This window comes from Ovis aries, chromosome 20 (genome assembly GCF_016772045.2).
Source record: "Ovis aries strain OAR_USU_Benz2616 breed Rambouillet chromosome 20, ARS-UI_Ramb_v3.0, whole genome shotgun sequence".
Classification (NCBI taxonomy): Eukaryota; Metazoa; Chordata; class Mammalia; order Artiodactyla; family Bovidae; genus Ovis; species Ovis aries.
In genome coordinates this window covers 27,465,159-27,489,151 of record NC_056073.1, presented here as the reverse complement: position 1 = coordinate 27,489,151, position 23,993 = coordinate 27,465,159, and the positions used below count along the sequence as shown (strand labels likewise).

Sequence of the window (23,993 nt, the reverse complement as noted above, 5' to 3'; positions counted from 1 at the left end):
CTTCCGCCCTCGAGAACATTTCTCAACAAGGGTTGGTAGAATCGGCCCGGCGCATGCGCAATGAAAGGATCAGGGTCAAAAGCGACTTCAAAATTGCTTAAAACACAGACTCTAAGAATGAGAGTGAAAAGTCATAGTGACTGGTTCAGCAAAAACGCAATTTTAAGGCCGAATTCGATTGTGACGCAGTTGAAATTGCCCTCTCCCTACGCCCGCCCCTCACGCTTCCGTCCTGACGCAGACGCGCGTCCGCCTTCCGCACTGCGGGGTCGTCCTTGGCCCCACCCTACTCTGGTTCCTGGAACATGCGCAGTCTCGTTTGCGGACGTGCCTGCTTTGCGGGTACGTCAAGATGGCTGCCTCCATATTGAACGTGTTGCTGAGGCGCCTTCCTAACATTTCGCCCTTCAGAGGTGCCTACGGAGTTCAGGTAACTCCTTGGGGCACATTTTGTACAACCTCAGATTTGGTTGTACTTTCTCTAGGTCGTCGCTCCACTGCCAGGGATCCTGGAGCGGAGAGCTTCCCAAGTGCTTGTACATTGGCTGTCAAGGAAACGCTCTGCTTCCCCCATCCTCCCCCTTCCCCTCTCATTCCTCAGCACAGCGCGTTTTCTAATCTTGAGACAAGGGTAAAGAGCCAGGGTTGGATGTCATTCTCTTCCCAGCTTTCCATCTCGGCCGGATATTTAGGCGATGGAATGTGGACCCCTTGGCCAAACACAAACCAACTGTTAACTGTATGGTGGTGTCTAAATCTTTGATGCCCAAGGGTGTCATTGGGTTTTGAGGGACACTAACTACTACCAGCCCGGCTATCGCTCAATAAAGCCAGAATACATTCTCACGACCAGGGGACCAGTTTCTCGGCTCTTTATCTCACTAAATCAGTTTCTTCCTAAAGCATACATGGGAGCATAACTACTTTGGATGGAGGTTTCCCCTCAGTCACACGTACTCACCACCCTGGAGATTCTTGATGGGGCAGCGTGATATTGGAGGGCTTGCCCATCTGCCACTCCCTAAAGTGAGACTGAAGAGTGATGAGAGGGGCTACCACAGAGTTAATTATAGACTTGGTAGCTTGGGACATAGCGTTAGGACTCACGTTTGTTCTGCCATATGGAATGTTGACCATCAACTTTTTATAAGACCGGGCAACTCAGTGATTCAGGATTCAGTTGAGTTGGGAGACTCACCTGTCCTTTACATCCTTTTCGTAGCACACATCTTGACTCCAAGAAGATAGACATTCTCCCTTTTTTCTCCATTACCCTGAGTTCATCTCAGGAAGCACAGAAACCTTATGTGTGCCAGGTTTTTGAGTTGTATTTTCAAATACATTTGCTTCCCAGTCACCTATCCTAGTTATCTTCTAATGTTACCTTTTTTTGCAAGATCCAGCTGGAGGCAGGGATACCGGTTGTTGATGGTGTAGATTTAATAAACCAGTCAGTTCTTGTGCTTGAACTCAGTGTCTCGTTTTCCCTCTGTTGTTCAGTCGTTCAGTTGTGTCTGACTCTGCGACACCATGGACTGTAGCACACCAGGCTTCGCTTCGCTCTCCTTCACTGTCTCCTGGAGCTTGCTCAAACCTATATCCATTGAGTTGGTGATGCCATCCAACCATTTCTGCTCTGCCCCTCCTTTAATAGGTTCCCCTCTGTTGCTGACGGTGTAAGTTTAATAAACCAATCATGTTGTGTCCTTGAACTCTTGTCTCATTTTCTCTCTGCCCCTTCTTTTATAGGTTCCCCTCCAGACTCTTTGCACCAAAGCCCCCCCTGAGGATGATTCTCTGCCCCCAATTCCTGTTTCCCCTTATGAGGATGAACCCTGGAAATACCTGGACTCGGAAGGTACTTGTTTATTTTTTTAATATTTATTACTTATTTGGCTGTGCCAGGTCGTGGCTGCAGCATGTGGGATCTAGTTCCCTGACCAGCAATCCAACCCAGGCCCCCTGCATTGGGAACGCATGATCTTAACCACTTGCCTAGACCACCAGGGAAGTCCCTAGAAGGTACCTCTAAATGGACAAGAGGCGCGTCAAGTGAGGTCTGAAATAAGTGGACAGAGACAGCTCACCACCATCACCCAGGAGTAGCTTGTATGGTCTTTTCATTTCAGAATACCACAACCGCTATGGTTCTCGCCCTGTCTGGGCTGACTACCGTCGAAACCACAAAGGTGGAATACCCCCACAGCGGACTCGAAAGATGTGTATCGTGAGTTTCTGAGGATGGCACATGGATGGGATGTGGAGTGGGGCTGAAGGCCATAGTGACAGAGGCAGCAGTACGTTCTCTGACAGGGCTTTGAACGTCTTCACCTGCCTGTTACTTTTCTCTACAGCGTGGAAATAAAGTTGCTGGGAACCCCTGCCCCATCTGCCGGGATCAGAAGCTGCATGTCGACTTTAGGGTAAGGAGAATCTTGTCTTCAGTATAAAAACTTAAAGCCTCTTTGCAGTACTAAAAGAGATTACCTTAGGTGCCCCATTCTTCATATCCTGGGCCCCTACAATCCATTTTGCATTGACTTTCTGGCAATGTGAAAACGTTACTCTTTTCAGCTTTTAGTATTTACTTACTGATGGCTGTGTTGGGTCTTAGCGGCAGCACACGGGCTCTTCACTGTGGCGAGGGCGTCTCTCTACTGGAGACAAATGGACTTAGTTGCCCCGAGGCATGTGGTATCTTAGATTAAACCCTAGTCCCCTTCTTCGGAAGGTAGATTCTTAACCACTGGACCACCAGAGAAGTCCCTCCTTCCAGACTTTTGCCTTCTACTGTGGGTTATATATAAAAGATTCATCTCTTACTTATGAAGTTTACAGTCTAAATCGGCAAGAGAAATGCTCATTTCTAATGAGAGGGAAATGCCCAAAGTTTCATTTGTATCAATCAGTTACTTCCAGATAGATTGGACTAGTTTTTTCCTGAGATTTTCTTTATTTTGTTGTCATTGATGTTTGATTGCATGTTAAGACTTGGGCTGGGAGGGCAGATACACGAAACAGTGTCTAATCTAGTTATTAAAAAAAAAAACAACCTTCATTTTGAGGAGGAGAGGACTTGTTTCTTGAAGGATTCAGAAACTATAAAGATGACAGTGGAAATGTGCCCTTCTGCATTTGCAGTATTAGAAGATGGTAGAGCAGAAACTGGCTGGTCATCAGGGAAGTTGGAGGGCATTCATATGTCAGTCAGCAGAGGCAAGTATCTGATTGGTTCCAGGCTTTTTCTGATACAGGTTGTAGAGGAGTCAAGGAGATATTTGTCAATTTCAGCTGTGTATTACTAGTTACCAAAAAAGGCTGTAATCATTTGATACAATTTATAAGAAGTTACATGACTAAGGGAGAGAGAAAGGTTACAGATGGAACAGGGCAGATGAGTCCGCCTGCCATTGCACTCTGCCAGTATATCTGCTTTTCCTTTGGGAGTCTCATCACCTGTGATTAATTGCTGGCTGGGAGTCATTCTAACTATTAAATCTTTAAAATTGATCTTAACAAATATATACATTACATATAATATACCTTCATATAAATTAGTCACTTACAAACATATAACACATACTGCATTTTCTGGGTGATTTCAAGGGTTTGCCACCTGTCCCTAATTTGTTGCATGAAGAGCTGACTTTTGAACCTGACCCCTGCAAAAGAGAATTCTTTGTGAGTCTCAGTGACAGAATGTAGGATGTGCCTGTGAAATGGTTAAGAGGCCAGGAAAGAGGAAAAGTTTGCAAGAAAATGTGTTCAGTAAAGGGATGGGGCTGAAACTGGGACATGGTGATTAACCTCTAACCATTTTGCTGACTTCCCTTTCCTCTCTCTTTGTTTTTCCACCACTTTTCTCTACAGAACGTGAAGCTCTTGAAACAGTTTGTCTGTGCCCACACAGGTATCATCTTCCATGCTCCGTATACAGGTGAGCCCATCATCCCCATCACCACCAGAATAGCTTTTTCTTACAGCACCTCTTATATTTTTTAAGACAGACAACAGGTATTTCTTTGATGGCTCCTACTAATGGCATAAAAAGTGGGATGGAACCTTTTGGAAATCTTGATCTAATGGGAATAGTCATATGCTGAATAAATTACACGTGGACAAAAGATCCAGATGAGTACTGATATAAGCAAACTATCTAAATGGAGCTCTTAAAAGATAAATGGTGCTGATTGTTTCTTTTCTCTAGGGTCTCTTCACATTTCTGGAAGGCTTTCTCATAAATTGACTGTTCTTTAATGTGATTGACAGTTCAGTTAGATTTCCCAAATTTGGTGTAAACTCAGCAATTCAAGATTACGTCTGTTTATTCCCTAACTACAACCACAGGCCAAATCCAGCTCACTCTCATGTCCATTTATTTTCATACTGTTTACAACTGCTTCCAGTCTGCAATGGCAGAATTGAGCTGAGACAGATGATAATATATGCCTAAAATATATGCCACAGTGCCTCTGGTGTATGGCCCTGTACAGAAGCAGTTTGCCAACCTCTGTTCCAAAGCAAGATAAATTTGCAAAGAATAATCAGAATCCACCCTTTTAGGGGGTGATAGCCTGGTCAGTGGAGTTTGGTTTTTCAAGAAGTTGGGTTTTTTTTCCTTTGGGCTGCACGTGCAGCTTGTGGGATTTTAGTTCTCTGACCAAGGGTCAAACCCAAGCCCTCAGCAGTGAGAACAAGGAGCCTTAACCACTAGAGCCCCAGGAAATTCCCAGGGAATTTTAAGAAGAATTTTATAGTCAAGCTGTAAAAGGCTGACGGAACTATTTTGCCGCTTTCTCAGATAATCTTCCCCAGATCTAAAATCCTTTCTTCTTTATTGACTCTTTCTGGGTGGATTGTCCAAGTCAGCCCTTTAACCACACTTTCCTTTTCTTTTTAATATTTATTTTTATTTATTCATTGGGTTGCGCCAGGTCTTAGATGTGGCACACAGGATCCTTGAACTTCTAGTTGTGGCACGTGGGATCTATAGTTGCAGCATGCAGACTCTTAGTTTTGGCATGTGGGATCTAGTTCCCTGAACAGGGATTGAACCCAGGTCCCCCGCATTGGGAGTGGGAGTCTTAGCCACTGGACCACCAGGGAAGTCCCAGCACACTTGCCTTTTGAATGGTGTTCTGCTCCCTGTCTTGAAGCCTTTACCATTAGATGGCTTCTCTGTACTGGCCAGACCCTCCTAAGTCTTCATCCTGGTTCTCAGAGAACATTCTTGCCACTGAGCAGAAGGGGAAACCGAGGCTCATGGAGAGGTCAGGGGAATGGGGTCATTAGGTAGAGCTGGTCTTCCATAACTAGCCCTCAATCACCATAAGGAAACAGGTGTGTTATTTATTTACTGTGCCTTATCAAATGACCTGTGAGTTACCTTTTTTCTCCCCACAGGGGTCTGTATGAAGCAACACAAGAAGTTGACCCAGGCTATCCAGAAAGCCAGGGATCATGGTGAGCATGAGAAGGGGTACAGGGCAGTTTTCTTAGGCATAAGGATAGTGACTTAGGGCTGGAGAGTGGATATAAATCCTCCCAGCTATCTGAGAAGTAGCACCCAACATGTTCTTCTCAAGAGTCTCTCCTTTCATCATTCCACTGTCCTTTAGTTTCCTCTCCAGAGTCTCTTACCTGTCATTGCCCTGTCCCTTTGTTCTTTCTCTGCCGCCTTTTTTGTAACTGTTGGTCCCAGTGCCATGGCTAGATCTTAAGAGCTTTGTATAAATTTTTGACCTTGGGCTCCATGACACTTTTACACAAGTTAGGAAGAGGTAGCCCTCTGTTAGGGCAGATGCAGCTTCCTCACCCTGGCACAGGACTGCACAGCTTGGCAGGCAAGAGCCCAGGCAGCACATCAGCCCACACTGGCCCCCTTGGCCAGTAGCCTTTGGGTGGCACACCACATGCATAAATGTACCCAGTGGCTCTGATTGGTCCCTTCCTCCTTTTATAGGTGATTTTCCTTACTACCTTTGTTAATCTGAATTACCCCTTTCCTCTCTCCTGGCTTTCTCTCTTATTTTTAACCCCCTAGGTCTCCTCAGTTACCACATTCCCCAAGTTGAACCTCGGGACCTTGACTTCAGTACATCTCATGGAGCTGTGAGTGCTACTCCACCAGCCCCCACTCTGGTTTCTGGTGACCCCTGGTATCCATGGTACAGCTGGAAACAGCCACCAGAGAGAGAGCTGTCCCGCCTTCGCCGGCTCTACCAGGGCCATCTTCGAGAAGAAAGTGGCCCTCCACCTGAGTCGATGCCCAAGGTGCCGCTCACGGCCCCCACTGAAGCCACCTCCACTGAGCAGGCAGGCCCCCAGAGTGCTCTGTAGGTATAGACTGGGATGGGACCGGCGGGTCTCCTACACAATACTCATCCTGAAGAGGTGTGCCTACTTTGTGGCCAGTAGCAAGCTCAATCACCAGAGATTGTTGGTGAAAGGGATGAATACACATGAGGCTGAGGGAAGGTGGTACAGATTTGTATGGGAAACCTCAGTCCCTGCTCTTGTAAATAGATGGGTTACACATTCAGTTACTATTTCAGACTTGTGCCAGCTGCATTTTCCCACAATAAAGCTGTATCCTTTCTCTGGGCTGAATTTCAAATGAATGAATGCTATGGTGGGGGTTGGGGTTGCTGAGGGATTGGGCAGTGGGTGCTGCTGTGGGGAGAGGGGTGGTCAGGTTTGAGCCAACCCTGCCGGTGGGCTCTTGGGACCAGAAGCCACCTGAAATGAGCAGTTGTACCATTCTCTCTTGATCACTTGTGGCCCCCTATGCCGGAAGCACAGTCTTTTCACTATTCCCAGCTGTTCACTGAGGGGCTGAAAGGTTTGGAGAATGAGACACTAGGCCCCAAAAATGGGTTGCTATGGCGCCCGCTGCCGTGGGAGGTGAGGATGGGCTGAGTGCTGTTGCTAAGTGACAGCTGGTCTGGCAAGAAGATTGGGGTCTCCGGGGCCAAATGCTGCGATACAAGCGGGTGGTGGAGGAGGGGAGCGCGGGGAGGGGCGGTCCCCTGGGGACCTGCAGGCATGGCAGGGGAAATACAGATTGCGGTGGGAGGGGCGGAAGTGACGTCGCGCGGGGCGGGTCCGACCGCGCACAATGGGCCATGGAGTTCCCGTTCGATGTGGATGCGCTGCTCCCGGAGCGGATCACGGTGCTGGACCAGCACCTAAGGCCCCCGGCCCGCCGACCCGGAACCACAACGCCGGCCCGGTGACATCTCAAATCTTCCCTACGGCCCTTCTCTCCCGGTTCCACTTGGAACCTGGTCCAGGCACCACGCCCCCTTCTCGCGTTGACTAGTGACCGCTCCTTTTGATGTCCTGGCTCGCCTTTTTGGTGACCTTTGACCCTAGACCTTGTGGGGTTGATCGGGGCTTGAATCTACCACCTTTCGCCGCTTGGCCCAATGCATGGTCGCAACCGAAGGATATGGTTGACCTGCCCTTCCTGCTTCCCCACAGTAATTTTAATGGAGAAGGGAGTGTACCACCCTGAAAGGAGGTGTGGCAAAAGTTTGGGTTTCAGAGTAGGGTGGGAAATCGGATTGGAAGACTCCAAGATAGAGGGAGGGCGTGAAGTACTGACCTGGGTTTATGGCCTAAGTTCCCAGGGAGTGATTGCCCAGGACCCTTTAACTCAGTGACTATCTGACTCTTCATCTCTCTTTCTGTAGTGTTGATCTGCAGCAACAAATTATGACCATTGTAGATGAGCTGGGCAAGGCCTCTGCTAAGGTACTGGGGAGTCTACATATGGTAAAGGGGAGGCCTCTGGGGACAGCTGGTAAGGGAGGCAGGGGTCCTTTGGAAGGGACTTGTGGAAAGTGTGTCTTAAAATTCCTGGCAGGCCCAGCATCTTCCTGCTCCCATAACCAGTGCATCCAGGATGCAGAGTAATCGCCACGTTATGTATATACTCAAAGATACTTCAGCTCGACCGTGAGTGTCAAGTGCTCTTCCATCCTGTGCTTAATTCCTTCCTCCCCCAGCCCCTTTCCCTGTTTTGATTCTACCTCTTCCAAATAGGTGCTCACTATAGCTTGTTATTTTCTTCATCCTACAGGGCTGGAAAAGGAGCCATTGTTGGCTTTCTTAAAGTTGGATATAAGAAACTCTTTGTACTGGTGAGTGTCATTGGAGACTGAAAATCCATATGCCTTGGCTCCTGAGAACAGAAGCGCTGGAGGTTGGAAGGTGGAAGTAATGTTTGAGTCCTAGAAGATCTTTTTAAGTTAAAAATTAGTATTGGCTGCTCTGGATCTTCATTGAGGTGCATGCTCTTTGTTGCAATGCAGGGGCTTCTCCTATCTGTGGGGCATGGGCTTTCTTTTAGCTCTAGAACAGAGTTGTGTTGCATGGGCTTAGTTGCCCTGCAGCATGTAGGATCCTAGTTCCCTGACGGGATGAAACCTGCGTCCCCTGCATTAGAAATCGGATTCTTAACCACTGGACCGCCAGAGAAGTCCCTAGAAAATCTTTGTTGTTCTTTTACCTCCTAGGATGATCGTGAGGCTCACAATGAGGTAGAACCGCTTTGCATCTTGGACTTTTACATCCATGAGTCACTTCAACGCCACGGCCACGGACGAGAACTCTTCCAGCATATGTTGCAGGTATTGCTTATCTCTTTGCCAGCTCTTCCCAGAGGCCTTCAGTCCTCCCAGAGGCCCTGCCTCCCATCCTCCCACCCCCACCATGTTCCCATATCCTTCCCAGGATTCCTGTTGGCCTGCTTTCCCCACACCTTCTCCTACCCTCAGTCTCTTATTCCCTGCAGAAGGAGCGAGTTGAACCACACCAACTGGCCATTGACAGACCCTCCCAGAAGCTGCTGAAGTTCCTGAATAAACACTACAACCTGGAGACCACTGTCCCACAGGTTAGAAGTTTCAGAGAATAGATCCCTACTGAGCATTCCCACTGAATTTACCTAGTCTTTGGGGGGCAAAGAAGAGGGACCTTCCAAGCAGTCCCTACTCCCCATTGTATGCTGCTGCTGCTGCTGCTAAGTCGCTTCAGTCGTGTCTGACTCTGTGCGACCCCATAGACGGCAGCCCACTGTCCCTGGGATTCTCCAGGCAAGAACACTGGAGTGGGTTGCCATTTCTTTCTCCAATGCATGAAAGTGAAAAGTGAAAATGCAGTCGCTCAGTCGTGCCCGACTCTTAGCGACCCCATGGACTGCAGCCTACCAGGCTCCTCTGCCCATGGGATTTTCCAGGCAAGAGTACTGGAGTGGGGTGCCATTGCCTTCTCTGCCCCATTGTATAGGACTTCCTTTATACAGCTAAGTTCAGGGGCGGGATCGGGGGATACCATCTCTCATCCTGGAGCTGTTTCATTATCATCTCATCTATTTTTGTTCTTCATCCTGGACTGTTGTGTACACCTAAAAGCATGTTTATACCCCAAACATAAGTCAGTTCATTTTCATCTCTTCATTTTCACATAGGCCATTACTTAGTCAATCAAGATTTAATTTAGGGAGGTGGGAGGGGGGTTCATGTTTGGGAACACATGTAAGAATTAAAGATTTTAAAATTAAAAAAATAAAAAACTTTTAAAAAAAAGAAAAAACAAAAAAAAAATGTTATACATATAAAAAAAAATAAAATAAAGAGATAGTCTAAAAAAGAAAAAAGATTTAATTTAGTAAGGGCTCAGAATAATATACATTCCCTGTCTCCAGAGAGATTTGGTTTATTTGGGGGGAAGCTGGTTTGTAAGTAGATGCAATATAATGTTGCTAATACTGTCTGTCCATTCAGCATATATTTATTGAGCACCCAGCAATATTCTGGGCTTTAGGAATACTTCATTCAATAAAACAGAAAAAAGTCTCGGTTCTTACAGAGCTTATATTCTAGTTGGGGAGACAAACATAATAAATAAGTAGATACTCTTGTCGATAAGCACTCTAGGAAAACAAGAGCAAGTAAGAAGGTGTGGGAATGCCCTGGTGAGGATGGGAGTGTGTGGGATTGCAAGTTTAAATGGGATAAGCAGGAAAGGCCTCACTGAGAAAGTGTCACTTGAGCAGTAACTTAAAGAGGTGAGACTATGAGCCATTAATACCTGGAGGGGGAGCATCCCACACAGGGGAAATAGTGTGAAGGCCATGAGGTGGAGTGGGCCTATAAATTTGGCTGGTGTGGCTAGAGCAGCGTGAGTGAGTGGGGAGTGTTGTAGAAGAGATAAGAGCAGTAACAGGGAAGGAAGGACACTTGGGGCCCTGTAGGTTATTGCAAAAACTTTGGCTTTTACTCTTAGTGAAAAAAGGAGAGCCATCATAGGGGTTTGAGCAGAGGGGGAATATGATAGGACTTACTTTAATATTCATTTGGCTGTGCCGGGTCTCCGTCAAGGATGTGGGGTCTTTAGTTGTGGCATCCGGGGTCTTTTATTTGTGGCATGTGGGATCTAGCTCCCTACTAGGAATTGAACCCAGGCTCCCTGCCCTGGGAATGTGGAATCTTAGTTACTGGACTCCAGGGAAGTCCCTAATGGGATGTACTTTAAACCAGAGCACTTTGCTTGTTGAGAATGTGCAGTAGAGGAGTGAGAGTGCAAGCAGATTAAGAAGCAACAATCCTGATGATAAATGGTGGTGGCTCAGACCAAGATGGTGGCAGTGGAGGTGGGAAGGAGTGGTCAGATTTTAGGTATTCTGAAGTTAAAGCACGTAAGGTTTCTTGATTGATTGTGGAGAAAAAAGAGAGGGAGTTAAGGGTGATCCCAAAGTTGTTGGCCTGAGCACTTGGAAGGATGAAATTGCGTCAACTGAGATGGAAGGAAGAGCAGCTTTGGAGGGGGGAAATAGTAGGAGTCCACCTTGAATATGTTAACTGGAGATGTCTGTGGTGAGTTCAGGTTCAGTACACAGTTGGTTGCTCCCATAGTGTTGGGAGAAGAGGTTTCAGGTGGAGAGTTTTCAGCACCTGTAGGATACTTGAAAGCAGCGAGACAGGATGAGAATCACCATGGAGTGAGTTACCGATCCAAGAACTTGAGCCCTCAGGCACTCTTGGAAAGTCTGGGAGGAGAAGTAGCAGCAAATGTAGCCCAGAAGTGACTAGCGGAGTAGATGCAAAATTAGAAGTGACCTGGAAGGCCAGTGAAGAAACTGTTTGCAGAAAGAAGGAATAGCCTACTGAGTGAGATGCTGCTGATCCATGAGGTAAGAAGAGGTCTGAGAAGTGACCATTGGATTTAGCTGCTTGAGGCCACTGGTGATCTTGACAGGCAGTTTCAGCTCAGTGGTGGGTGGAAGCCTGGATGAAGTGAGTTTAGGTCACAGCGGTCCTCAACCTTTTTGGCACCAGGGACTGGCTTCGTGGAAGATAATTTTTGCATGGACCCAGTGGAGGTGGGGGAAGGGGGGAGTGGTTTCGGGATTTTTCATACGCGTTACATTGATTATGCTGCCGCTGATCTCACAGGAGGCGGAGCTCTGGCAGTAATGGGAGCAATGAAGAGTAGTATAAACACAGATGAAGCTTCGGCTCGCCTGCCACCGCTCACCTGATATGTGGCTGGGTTCCTAGCAGGCCATGGACCTGCTGTGTGGCCCAGGGGCTGGGGACCCCTGGTTTAAGAGATTAAGAAGCTCAGTACTGGAGACAGCAAGAATAGGTAACTCTTAAATCCTGGTTTAAGGTCAACAGAGATAGAGCAAGAGCTCAAGAGGGCTGTGGATCAAAAGAGTTGATTCTTCTTAGCTGCATAAGAACAAACAGCATAAGAATGACTCAAAATTTGATGATGTCAGAGAAAGTGGGAAGAACTGAGAAAATCAAGAGATCTGCTGAGGCAGTGTTGCTGAGTGGGCTTGGGATTGGGTTGACAAGCGAGCCTTGCATAGGAGCACAGACAGTTAATCCATTGTAATGTGATTCATTCATGTGCTTACAGAGGAAGCATAAAGTGAGTGCTTACTTGGGTAAAGGAAGACTTGACTTAATCTTGAAAAGTGTTTGTCAGGGGGACAGAAGTGGACAGGCTAAAGTGCTTTTCATGCAGGAAGAAACATGAGCAAAGTCAGAGAGATATTAATATACTTTTCAGGGCACTGCAAGCAGTTTTTTGTTTGGCTGGAGTGCTGAGCATATGCTTGTTGGAGGAGAATAATGTCATGGTAGACATTACAGCAGGGTCAAGGCAGGAGATAGACAGGGTCTGCTTAGAACGTGCAGGACATCATTTCTCCATTAAGAGGCAGCAGAGAGCAACAGAAGGAACATAGTATCAGTATCTGGCATCAAATGTATTACCCAAGTAACATGTAAGAGCAGGGCACTGTAGAGTGTATGCATGTTAAGTCGCTTCAGTCATGTCCGACTCTGTGTGACCCCATAGATGGCAGCCCACAGGATTCTCTAGGCAAGAATACTGGAGTGGGTTGCCATTTCCTTCTCCAATGGAGTGTATAGATATAGACAGACAGACAGACAGATAGATAGATAGATAGATAGTATCATAACAACTAATGTTTCATGAGCTCTGTGTGGTATCTACATTGCATTATCTCTGTTGATCCTTGTACATTTCTTTCAGGTAGTTCTTATTGACCCCATTTTGGGTTTATGTAGATTAGGGACTTGACCAAGTGTGCACAGCTAATGTTAGAGTTTGAATTTGAACCCATAGCCCACTCTGATGACTACACTGTATTCCTGACTGACATGCCTCAGCTAGAATCAGGAGTCTAGGGTTTGAGTCCCAGTTCTCCCCTGTGTAGCTACTTAGCTTTGGGCCAGCCATGCCTCCAAGCATGTATATTTCTAGTTTTCTTGGGTATATACCTAAGAGTATGTAACAGTAGAATTCCTGGGTCATGTGGTTAATCCAGTGTTTAACTTTTTCAGGAACTGAGAAACTTTTTCCACAGTGAATGCAGCATTTTACATCCCCATCAGCAATGCATGGTAGCTCTAGTGCCTTGACATCCTCACCAAAATGTGTTATTTTTCTTTTTATAATAGCCATAATAATGGCTGTGAAGTTTCTCTTTGTGGTTTTGATTTGCGTTTCCCTTTTGACTAATGATGTTGAGCATCTTTTCAAGTGCCTGCTGGCCATTTGCATGTCTTCTCTGAGAAATGTTCAAGTCCTATGCCCCTTTTTAAATTGTGTTTGTTGCCTGTTTGTTCGTGGGTTGGAAGAGTTCCTTATGTTCTAGACACAACACCCTTATTAGATATGATTTGCAAATATTTCCTCCTGTTTATGGGGTTTCATTTTCTTAATAGGAAATCAATGTCCCATTTAAGAAATACACCATTTATTTCTTAAACAATGTCCGAAGTAATCAAGATTTTCCTTCTAAGAGCTTCATAGTGTTAGCTCTTACATTTAGGTCTTTGATCCATTTTTTTCTTCTTCTGTTTTCTTTTTCTTTCTTTGGCCACACACTTTTCTTTTCTTTGGCACACAGAACTTCCCTAACCAAGGATCGAACCCATGGCCCCTAAAGTGGAAGTGCAGTGTCTTAACCACTGGACCACCAGGGAACCCCCTTTAATCCATTTGTAGTTATTTTTTTATCCAAATTCAGTATCTTCCATGTAGATATTCAGTTGTCCAAACACCAGTTGTTGAAGAGGCTATACTTTCCCTTTTGAAAGGTCTTTCACTTTTATTGAAAATCAGTTGACTGTTTCTGGACTCTGTTCATTCCAAGGGTCTGTTTGTCTATCCTGTGTTTCTACCACTGTTTTGACTACCATAGCTTTGGAGTAAGCTTTGAACTTAGGAAGTGTGAGTCCTCCCCAAAGTTATTATTCCTTTGTTAATCCTGAAGATTATTTTGGCTATTTGAGGTCCTCTGCAGTCCAGCTTTAGGGTCAGCTTGTCAGGTCCTGAAATTCTGACTGAGTCTGTCAACAAGGACAGGAAAGCTGGCTTTTGTTCCTGCTGTGGTTTTTCTAGCTTAGGGTTCTATACCCAAGTATGTGCTGAGTAGCTGAACGGACAACTATTATTTCTCTCGTTTCTTCTTACAGGTGAACAACTTTGTGATCTTCGAAGGCTTCTTTGCCCATCAGCATCGTAAGTTTTCTCACCTGTGTGTGTTGGTCAAGCAGTTGGGGTGAGGGGAAGGAAAGAGGTGAATTCTTGGTCCCCCCCGGCCCCCTCACTGAGGGGCACCGCCGCTTCCTTCCTCACAGGGCCCCCTGCTACCTCCCTGAGGGCAACTCGACACTCTCGTGCTGCCGCGCTCGATCCTATGCCCGCTGGTAAAGCTGCACTGAATGGGTGGATCTGTAGTGCTGTGATGGCTAGTCACCCTGGAGGCCACCAGGAGCTCAGTGTGTGATCTGTGGGCAATTTGAGAGAATTCTAAAGCAACCCAAGTCTCCAACAGACATTATCCATGGGAGCTCAGTGTATTTTATACCTGGCAAGACTTTTAATAAGCAAACTCACTGGGAGCCTGTTTGACCGTTGGCATTGATGGAGCCTCTTGCTGCTGCAGGCCCATCAAAATAGGCCAAAAGTCATATTCCTTCTTAAACCCCTCAGGCTCTGTCAGCCAGTGAGCGACAGGCAAGTGCAGTCTCCCCTTCCGCTTCCAGTCATAGAATAGTGACACGAATGGTCCAAAGCTTAAATACTAGTTCTTGAAGGTAACACTCAGAATTTGTAACACTTCCAACCAAACAGTGGAGAAACCTAGCCTAGGAGGTACTGAAATGTTGCCAGGTTCCGCATTCCATCCTCATCCACACACATGCTGCGTGCCAGGCTGAGTCCTACCCTTTTTTCTTCCTTCTCAAGGCGGAGGGGTGTAGCCTTCTGCTGGCTGTGCAGTATACACCTGCACAGAAGGGCCCCCTTTCTGAAGAAGCTGCTCTGTGGCTAGTTCTCACCTCCTCTGTGGCCGGGAAACAGAGTAACCACCACCCAGACAACAGTGTCCCCAGTGACTAGCATCCACCAGTATCAGGCAGGGAGAGGCAGCTCATATCTGTGACTGGCTTTGATTTCCAAGACCTCCCCTTCATCCAGCTCCTACTGACCAAAGGCTATGAGGAGAGAGCCAACAAGGACAGTGAAGACCAGGTCTACAGGGGAGGGGACCCTAAAGCTTAACTGGATCCACTGGGCAGTCTCCTTTGCCACACATGATGGAGAAAGAACCTCTTGAGAGGGAAAGGGAGGGGCAAGTAGAGAAGAGAGGAGGTGGGAGGCTGAGCTTGGACAGTCTGTTAGCCTCCCATTTACTTTCTCTGGTAGCTCCTTTCCAGATACCTGTGTTGTTTCCTCATCCTTTTTTTCCCCCTCCTAATAAAATGTAAATTTCTTCCTATCTTTGCCCTGGAAGGAGAGGTTCTGCCCCACCCCAACTTCCCCTAACCTCTCCACAGCAATTCCTGATTAACCAAGGGCTTTGTCCATCTCATCTAGAGGGACCTGGGGTCCTCGTTGGCCCGGCTGGGACCATTGCTCTGCCCCCGAATCCCAGGGGGGCCTGACAGCGCCCACTGACAGTAAGAGCTCGCCTCCCTTGGCCGCCTTTCTCCTGTACCTCCCAGGCCCCAGAGTCTCCCCTGGATCTTTCCCCCAACTCTGCATTCGGCCTACTCCTTCTGGCTCTCCTCAAAATGCTCCAGCCTTCCCCCCGAATTCCCTTCTGGTGTGATGGCACTGCCACGGAGCTGCTTCCGCGGCGGAGCTGACGTCTCCTTGCCCAGGAGGAACTGTGGTGTCAGGGACCAGAGGTTTGGGGTCGCGGGGGTAGTGGCCGGGAGGAGGGTGCACAGTGCGTCTCCCCACACTCACCTCACCTGTGTCCTCTCCACTCCCAGCTCCAGCAAGGAAGCTGCCACCCAAGCGAGCAGAGGGAGACATAAAGCCATACTCCTCTAGTGACCGAGAATGTAAGACGGCAGGGGATCTGGGCCTGGGGGGCCTCAACCCAGGGGAAGGATTTGTTCTCTCTTAAGGCTCTGACTTCTCTTTTTCCTTCCCTGATCTTTGCTCTCACGACTCCCTTCCCTGTCCTTTTCCTTCTTTCTCTGTCTTGCTCTGTTTTCTCCCTCCCCCCAGTTCTGAAGGTAGCTGTGGAGCCTCCGTGGCCCCTGAACAGGGCCCCTCGCCGTGCGACTCCTCCAGCCCACCCACCCCCTCGCTCCAGCAGCCTGGGAAACTCACCAGAACGGGGCCCCCTCCGCCCCTTTGTGCCAGAGCAGGAGCTGCTGCGTTCCCTGCGCCTCTGCCCCCCCCACCCCACCGCCCGCCTTCTGCTTGCTACTGACCCCGGGGGCAGCCCTGCCCAGCGGCGCCGCACCAGGTAACAGGAGCTGGAGAGTTAGGGAGCCTCAGGACTGTCAGACAGGGCAGTTAGAAATGGCAGAGGGCAGTGTAAATCAGACATGAAGCAATGGGACAGGAGGATTGGAGACTCCTAAGATGTTTTGAGAATATACTGGAAGATATGTGTGGAAATGGTCTGGAAATAAATTACAGTTAAGGAGCAGAATAGGACTTAGGGGGAGCCTAGGGATGCTAGTGCCTAGAGGAAGGTTAGGAAGAACGCAGACCCACTGGTGGGGGGGTTGGGAAATTGTGGTTTAACACTTGCTGGGAGGGGGCAGGGTCTCTGACACAGCCTAGGGAGCCACTGGCCCCGGCTCAGTGCCTTGTGTGGCGGGAGCCCACCCCAGCAGGCAGGGACTGGGCCTCTCCTTTATTTCTCTCCCCAGCTTTCTCTTCACCTCTGACTTCTCTTTCTGTTTTTCTCTCCCCTCCATTTTCCCTCTCCCCCTCTCCTGTCCATAACATCCTTCCCCAGTTCCCTTCCCCGCTCTGATGAGAGTCGATACTGACAGACTGCTAACCCCCTCCCCTCCCTGGGAGACCTGGCGAGGGTGGAGACCCTTCTCCCTGAGAACCCCAGACCCAATCTCCCATTGCATCCCCCAGCATCTAGGGGAACTTGACAAGAACCCGTAGGATTCCCTTTACCCCTTTCTTGGACAGCTGGGTGGTCAGGGTCCCAGGTAGCCTAACACTTCATAGCTTTTCTTACAACAGAAAGCAGCCCTTCTCTCCTAACTTGGGCTCTGAACACTCCCACAGACAGCCTGATTTGCTGCCAGGCCTCTTGGTTGGGCAGCTCATACTAATTATCCAGAGAAGCACACTCTTGCTTGCTGTCAGATTCTAGAACATCACGGAAGGTCCAAAGGCCTCCTCTGCCAGGGAAACCTTTCTAAAAGAGTCTTGTCCATGGAATAATTCCTGTAGTCCCTCTGCACTGTCTGCTGGTAGCTCTAATACTGCTTTGTGCTACCGGCTGCAGCTACCCTATCAGCCTGCTGATGCCAGCCACTGAACGAACTCTGCTTCGTAGCAGTCCGGTCAGGTAGGACAGGGACTTACCAGCTCCCCACGGGATCCACTCAACATTGCCAAACTCTTAATCTCCACATGTTTCGTGTATGTGTTAATCTGTCAGGACCCCTGAGCTGATGTCTGCCGTGGGACTCTAGACTCACCACGCTTCTATAGACACTACCACCTCCGCAGGTCCAGGTCCTCTGAAGGAGTCTGTTTCTTGGCAGTAGATCCCAGCCAACACCCTAGGATCACTCTTAGCCAAGTTTCAGAAGCTAAGCCTGAGTCTCAAGGCTCTATTAGCTCCTGGAATACCCTCTCACATCCATCCCTCCCCGGTAGCTAGATATGCTGATAGATTCCTGTCTTGTGAGATTGTCTTGATGATGATGGGGGAACTCTTCCTCTGGCCTTCCTCTCTTCTTTCCTCCATAGCAAGAATCCTCCCCTGCTCCATACCCAGGCTATAGAAATCCTTCCCTCCCTACCCTCTGGATGTGTGCTAGTTCAGGTACCCCTAATGTGTTCCCCCAAATCCTTGGGAGCAGGATCTCCCTCTTTTCTGACTCACTCCTCCTTTTTCTTCTCCCTCTCAGTGTTGTCTGAATAAAGCGTGAACTCTTTTGTGTTTTTTAAATGGACATTTTCAATGAAAAAAAAAAAAAAAAAACCCAAACAAACCTTAAGGTCTCAGCCTCGTTTGTGCGTCACCCTGTATTTTCCTGGTCTCTCAGGACTTCTGGCCCTCTTCTTCACCTCTCAGATCTGCAGATCTTCCAGCAAGGAGGCTTAGAGCTCCGCTCGCAGGATCTGGTGTCTGCCTGTCCCCATCTTCACTGCTGGATTTTCTCCTGCAGATTCTGTCTCCTCCAATGTAGTCACTGGATCCCTCCATATAGGCTTCTGTATCTATTCCTCCATTCTTTCCAGAAACCTCTAGTCTCTCTGTAGTAACTCCTACTGTTTACCCCAGGCCAGCCCTTGCTGAGATATTAAGATTTACTAACATCTCTAGGAGCCAATTAATTGCCTTCTGATAACAATCCCCTAATTGTTTCTTGGATAATTCTTCTCTAAACCCTTGGATCTCTTTCTCTAGGCAATCCTTTTCCTAAATTCAGCTTTGCCACTCCCTCTTCCCCTCTGGCTAAGGTATCCCATAATTAAGGTAACCGTGTTTTCCAACTCAAAACATCAGAGCACCTGGTTCAGCAAATTTTTTTTTGCCTTTATGTGAATCCATTTTTTGTTTCTGGCTGCACTGTGTAGCTTGTGGGATCTTAATGTCCCAGCCAGGAATGGAACCTGTTCCCCTCGCAAGGGAAGCACAGAGTCCTAACCACTGGACCACCAGGGAATTCCCCTGAATCTTTTTATAACATGATTTCAATCACATTTAACCTTACAGTTAACACATTGCCTCAGCTAGAAATAATAAAGCAGCAAATCAGGATTGCTCCAGAAAACCTTGGGGTACACAATGCTCTCCCTTCCCTTCTCTCGGGCACAACTTGTATTAAACCCCATAGGAATAATAACTACCCCCTCTCTGTTCCTGTGCTGTTCTTTTATTCTTCTTCCCTGATTCCTCCATACCCACTCATCTTTCATCCTGTAGCCTATTCCCCATCATTTCACATTTCTTCTACAGCGGGACGCCCCCAGGGCTGGTAGCCCAAAGCTGCAGCTATAGCCGCCATGGGCGGTTGAATTCCTCATGTCCCAATACAGGTAAGTTACTCATCTCCTTACCCTCAAATCAAGTAGGCCATATTCACTACCTACTACAGCCTTCCCATATACATGCCTGGTATTTCCACAGGCAACCAAGAACTGAAGCAGGGGGAACAGGAAACAGAGAATAGGTGAGGTCTGAGCCCCTTCCCTGCCAGCCTCTCACCACCTCTGACCCCTCTTCTAACATCACTCTCAGCTGCTTCCTCCTCCTAAATCTCACTCTCTGAACTGGACACCAGCTCCTCCCACAGAGCCTTCCACCTAACAACCTAAAAGCCTCTTTCCCCATAGGTTCAACTCTGGTGCTTCCCTTTGGCGCCACTCTGTGGGGTTTCAGGTTTGGACATAGCACCAATGGTTCCTGCCTCATACCCCATCATTTGTCCAAGAGCCTGACAGACCTTGAAGAAGCTGTGCTCTTAATCCTCACTTTAGTACCCGTGTAACCCACTCTCCATCTCCCTCCCACCTACTAGGTGTGCCATTGAGGAGCAGGTCTTGTCCCAGCATGGGTCTGGGGAGGAACCTATGCACACAGTTCCTCCACAGGCCCAGGTTCCACCAGCCCAGGCTTGGACAATGGGTGGGGACATGTTCAACGCCAGGTTCATTCGGAACTTGCATGAACGTCGCAGCACCAGGCCTTGGTGACCGCAGCCCCCTCTCACACCTTCAAAGTCATTATTATTTCTATCTCACACAGGACCTAGTCAAAGCTTGCCCTCACCGTGGATGTATTCATTCATTCATTTATTCATTCTACAGGCTTTTTTTTAAATCAGTGCCAAGTCATTTGTATCTTATTTTTAACCAGAGCAATAAAGTATTTTTTACCACGAACGTTACTGAGAACTGCGGATGTCGTTATTTCAGTCCCACTTCTCACCCACCAGCGCCCACTTTTGTGCAAGCGTACAGGTGAGAGCCGCGCTCTAGGCCGCTAATTTACTGCGCAAGCGCCCTGAGGCTGCCTCCGATTCGGCGGGCGCAGGCGCACTTGCTGTAGACCTAGCGCCTCACTGCCTCCCTGGAACCCGCCGCAGTGCGCAAGCGCGCAACATCTCCGTTTCCCTCCCCTCAGCCCCTCACCCCCCTCCTTTCCCCTTCAAGAAGCCGGCTCCGGGGCGCGCTCACCCCTGTGAGGAGGCCGGAGGCCCGACACAGGAGGCGCTCTCTCCATTCCCGGAAGATCATGTACCAGCCCAGCCGGGGGGCGGCCCGGCGCCTGGGCCCCTGCCTCCGCGCCTATCAGGCTCGTGTCCAGGTGAGAGCCGAGAGGAAGCGGGAGGGGAGAGGAGGGGGCGGGGAGAGACCCTCCTCAGCCGGCGCGTGGGGCGGAGCGCGCGTCGCGTTTCGCGCAGGCGTACTGACGTCCCACCACTGCTTCCCACCTGTGCGGAGCCGCGAGTGGAGGGGCGAGGGGCCTCAGGGACCGGAGGGCGGCGCTGCCAGCCCTGTCGCGCACGGGACGTCTGTCTCCCGGATCTTGAGGGGCAGGCGGGGTTGAGGCTGGCGCGGTGGGGCGCGTCCGCATTTCTCCCGCGTCTTCGCGGTTACCTGTGTCTGGAGGTGATTTGAAGGACAGAGGGCGGAGAGGTTCGCGGCGCCTCCAGGGAGCCGACCAGACGGACCTGCGGGCCGCGCTCTGCAGCCCACGCATCTTGCACCGGGATAGCGGTCCCGGCGGGAAGGCCGGCCCGAGTGGACCCGGTTCGGGCCCTTGTGCCCGGGCGGGCAAGATGGCCACGCCCCCGGCGGAGACGGCGCCTCCGGGACACCGTCGGGGACAGAGGTACCCGCGCGGCCTGCCCGCCTTCCCCGATAATAAGACCCCTCGGGGCCTCCTTGAAAACGAAGGAGCTCGATTCAGGCCTGACTTTGAGTGACCTCTGCCTCATCGCAGTTTCAACATCAGTAACCCAGGGGCATCATGAGGTCCATCCAGCCTTTAACAGTCTCCTGGGCTTTTTCGTGTCGTTAGAGGAGCCCAGCTTACATTTATATACTTTACAGGTCGCAAAGTTTTATGAACATTTATTATCTCTTAAAGGCCTCATTGTGACTCAGTGTGGCTTCATCGTCCTTCTTTATAGGACATTTATGGGAAACTCAGGCTGAGGGAATTAGAGTGCCTAACGTCACATTATAGAATTGGAACTCCAAAGTCTCCTAGTTCCAGTTGTTCTTTTCTCTGCAACAGCCGCCTCACATACTCCTGGAGTTGTGTTAGAGGCCGCATCATTTCATCCACAATATAACCAGACCTGTTTGGTATTCATTCATTTGTTCATTCTTAAGTATGCACTCTTGTGATTCTTGCTGTAAGAGACAGACCTGCCCCCAAACAGGTTTGGAATCTTAAATCTAAACGTATTTGCTATTTTGGATAGGTATTTGTACTTAAGTCACAAAAAAGTATATCCTCCTGTTTTAAGCAGAGATGGAGATGAATTTTTTCTCTAGTAATTCGATCTTTCCTGTCAGAAGGAGCAGGTGGATTGGAAGCATGTTAATGGGCAGAGTTTGGATGGAGGGGCATTAGGCAGCTGGATTCTTATCTTTTTGCTCTTTTGTTCTTCCTCCTTAGGACCAGTCTTCTCCATGGGCTCTACCATTCCCACCCCTTTGGCCTCACTCCACAACCACTACTTCTCCATCTTTGCCTCTTTTCTGGTCTCCCCCACCCCCAAGCCCTCCCACCCGACTGCTTCCCCCAGCTCCCCCACTGCCTCTCCCTCAGGTCCAAGCCCTCACCTCACCATGGGTGGTTCTCCCCCCAGGAAAGGGGGAGGAGGGGCCAGGACCCGAGTTACATAGCGGCTGCCTGGATGGGCTCAGGAGCCTGTTTGAGGGGCCTCCCTGCCCCTGTCCTGGAGCTCTGATACCTTTCCAAGCCCCTGGAACCGCCCACCCTTCCCCTGCCACTCCATCAGGAGATCCGAGTATGGAGGAGCACCTGGCTGTCATGTATGAGAGACTGAGACAAGAGGTAAGTCCATTCAAAAGTGGGCTTTGTCCAGAATGGGGAGAGAGATAGGTAATTCTTAAAAATAAGAAGTTAGTCAGCTGGATTCTTTCTCGGAACCATGAGACAGGCATCGAAATATGTTCCAAACATTTCCCAAGGAAAAGATACTCCTTGGTTTGAATTAGGGATGAGATAACCTTTCATTCAAGAATAAGGAGACACTCAGTATAGAAAACTGAGGAGTAGGATCATCTTTTCTTTGCTCCTGGTCTCACGCCGCCTTCTTCCACCTAGCTTCCCAATCTCTTCCTTCACTCCCACGACTACACTCTCTACTCATCGGATGTGGAATTCATCAATGAGATCCTGAACATGCGTACCAAGTGAGAATCCACTGAACGGGTAGGGCCTTGGGCAGGAAAAGGACCCAGTGCTATTTTCACTTATTAGAGAAGGTCCTAAGTTGCTTCTCACCACCGTCCCCAATTCCTCTGTCAGAGAAGAGTTTGGTTTTCTGATTGTGCTGTCATGAGATTTTTTTCCCCATCTCTTCCTCTCAGAGGCCGGACGTGGTACATTCTGTCACTGACTCTCTGCCGCTTCCTGGCCTGGAACTATTTTGCACAGCTTCGGCTAGAAATTCTGCAGCTGACACGCCACCCTGAGAATTGGACCCTGCAAGCCCGCTGGCGGCTTGTGGGACTGCCTATCCACCTGCTCTTTCTTCGTTTTTATAAGCGTGACAAGGAGGAGCTTTACCGGTAAGAGAAGTGAGAAAAGAAACACACTGCAACTTTCTAATCTCACCCTTTGGCGAGTCTGCAGGCTAGTCTCCTAGACAATCCTCCATTTACCCTGACTTGACTGCAGGCTCCTTGAAGGCAGGCTTTGTTTTAGTCTACTTTAATATAGCAAAAATAGGGACTTTGAGTATACAGGAAGCTTCTGAACTCAGTTTCTTCATGTACATTACCTGGCACATAGTAGGGACTCATATACTTAATGAACAGATTAAAATAACCTGTCTCCTAAGTTGTGCTTCACAGCCTTGGGTAAAGTACTTGGTAAATTTCCGGCCCAGAGTAGAATCCCGAGAAATTCTTAGCCTAAGCCCACACCGGTAGTTCCTAAACTTTGCTGCACAGTGGATTCTTGGATTTTTTAATCCAAGAATCTTTTTTAAAATATTGGTGCCAGACATCCTGATTTAATTAGGCCCAGAGTAGAAGTCAGGATTTTTAAAAGATCCTCGGGTAATCTAACACATAGCAAAGATTAAGAACTACTAGTTTAAACAAATGCTTGAATTAAAACTTTAGGACCAATAACCCTCTCTCTCAGTGAGCCTCTTTCTCCCTTCACCAGGACCTATGATGCCTATTCCACCTTCTACCTGAATTCCAACGGCCTCATTTGTCGCCATCGCCTAGACAAAGTGAGTGCTAGGGCTGTGGGGGGCGGGGGGTAGTGTGCGGGGTGACAGAGTAGAACATCACACCAGCTACATTAACCTTTCTCGCTTTAGCTGATGCCATCACATTCACCCCCTGCACCTGTGAAGAAGCTGTTAGTGGGAGCCCTGGTGGCTCTGGGGCTGTCGGAACCAGAACCGAACTTACACCTGTGTTCCAAGGACTGATCAGGAACTGGGGCAAAGGCAGCACTGATGACTTTGCTACGCACAAAAAGAGGCGGTGGAGGCAGCTGAGAGCCTCAGGGCCAGTTACCTCCCCTCTTCGCTCTCCTCTACTTTGCATCTCATGCTATGTAAAGCTGCTGTGTAATTTAACTTGTAAATAATAAAATCTACATGAATATATGAGATCCAATTTCCACGTCACTTTTTTCTGAATCTCAAAAGTTCCCCATGGAATTTACCTGGTGGTCCAGGGGTTAGGACTCCATGCTTTTCACTGCGGAGGGCAAGGAT

General features: G+C 48.6%; 3 protein-coding genes across 9 annotated transcripts; all 3 read left to right on the top strand.

The window, feature by feature from the left end:
* Positions 1 to 329: 329 nt before the first annotated feature.
* On the top strand, positions 330 to 6,603 carry MRPS18B (mitochondrial ribosomal protein S18B). Its single transcript, XM_004018991.6, has 7 exons — positions 330 to 430; positions 1,750 to 1,858; positions 2,130 to 2,227; positions 2,355 to 2,423; positions 3,871 to 3,937; positions 5,404 to 5,463; positions 6,044 to 6,603. Exons 1-7 carry the CDS (start codon positions 353 to 355, stop codon positions 6,337 to 6,339), a joined length of 777 nt encoding a protein of 258 aa, XP_004019040.1. The 5' UTR covers positions 330 to 352; the 3' UTR covers positions 6,340 to 6,603.
* A 513-nt stretch (positions 6,604 to 7,116) lies between these two features.
* Positions 7,117 to 20,311, top strand: ATAT1 (alpha tubulin acetyltransferase 1). 7 transcript variants are annotated; one of them, XM_042237424.2, is made up of 14 exons: positions 7,117 to 7,231; positions 7,695 to 7,755; positions 7,868 to 7,959; positions 8,084 to 8,144; positions 8,520 to 8,633; positions 8,798 to 8,899; positions 14,022 to 14,067; positions 14,187 to 14,255; positions 15,828 to 15,899; positions 16,069 to 16,312; positions 19,010 to 19,089; positions 19,181 to 19,223; positions 19,910 to 20,013; positions 20,206 to 20,311. In XM_042237424.2, exons 1-14 carry the CDS (start codon positions 7,125 to 7,127, stop codon positions 20,235 to 20,237), a joined length of 1,227 nt encoding a protein of 408 aa, XP_042093358.1. In that variant the 5' UTR covers positions 7,117 to 7,124; the 3' UTR covers positions 20,238 to 20,311. The 7 variants fall into 7 exon arrangements, with proteins under 7 accessions (XP_042093358.1, XP_027814673.1, XP_027814676.1 ...); XM_027958872.3 differs by lacking the exon at positions 20,206 to 20,311 and having other exon boundaries at positions 19,572 to 19,935; XM_027958875.3 differs by lacking the exon at positions 20,206 to 20,311 and having other exon boundaries at positions 7,117 to 7,522; positions 19,572 to 19,935.
* Positions 20,196 to 23,885, top strand: C20H6orf136 (chromosome 20 C6orf136 homolog). The gene is given in 10 exon segments (XM_027958868.3): positions 20,196 to 20,415; positions 20,417 to 20,468; positions 20,470 to 20,596; positions 20,599 to 20,688; positions 20,691 to 20,887; positions 21,683 to 22,084; positions 22,358 to 22,446; positions 22,624 to 22,824; positions 23,429 to 23,498; positions 23,589 to 23,885. Coding segments are annotated over 10 exon segments (1,470 nt in total). The 5' UTR covers positions 20,196 to 20,287; the 3' UTR covers positions 23,703 to 23,885.
* The last annotated feature ends 108 nt before the right edge of the window (positions 23,886 to 23,993 follow it).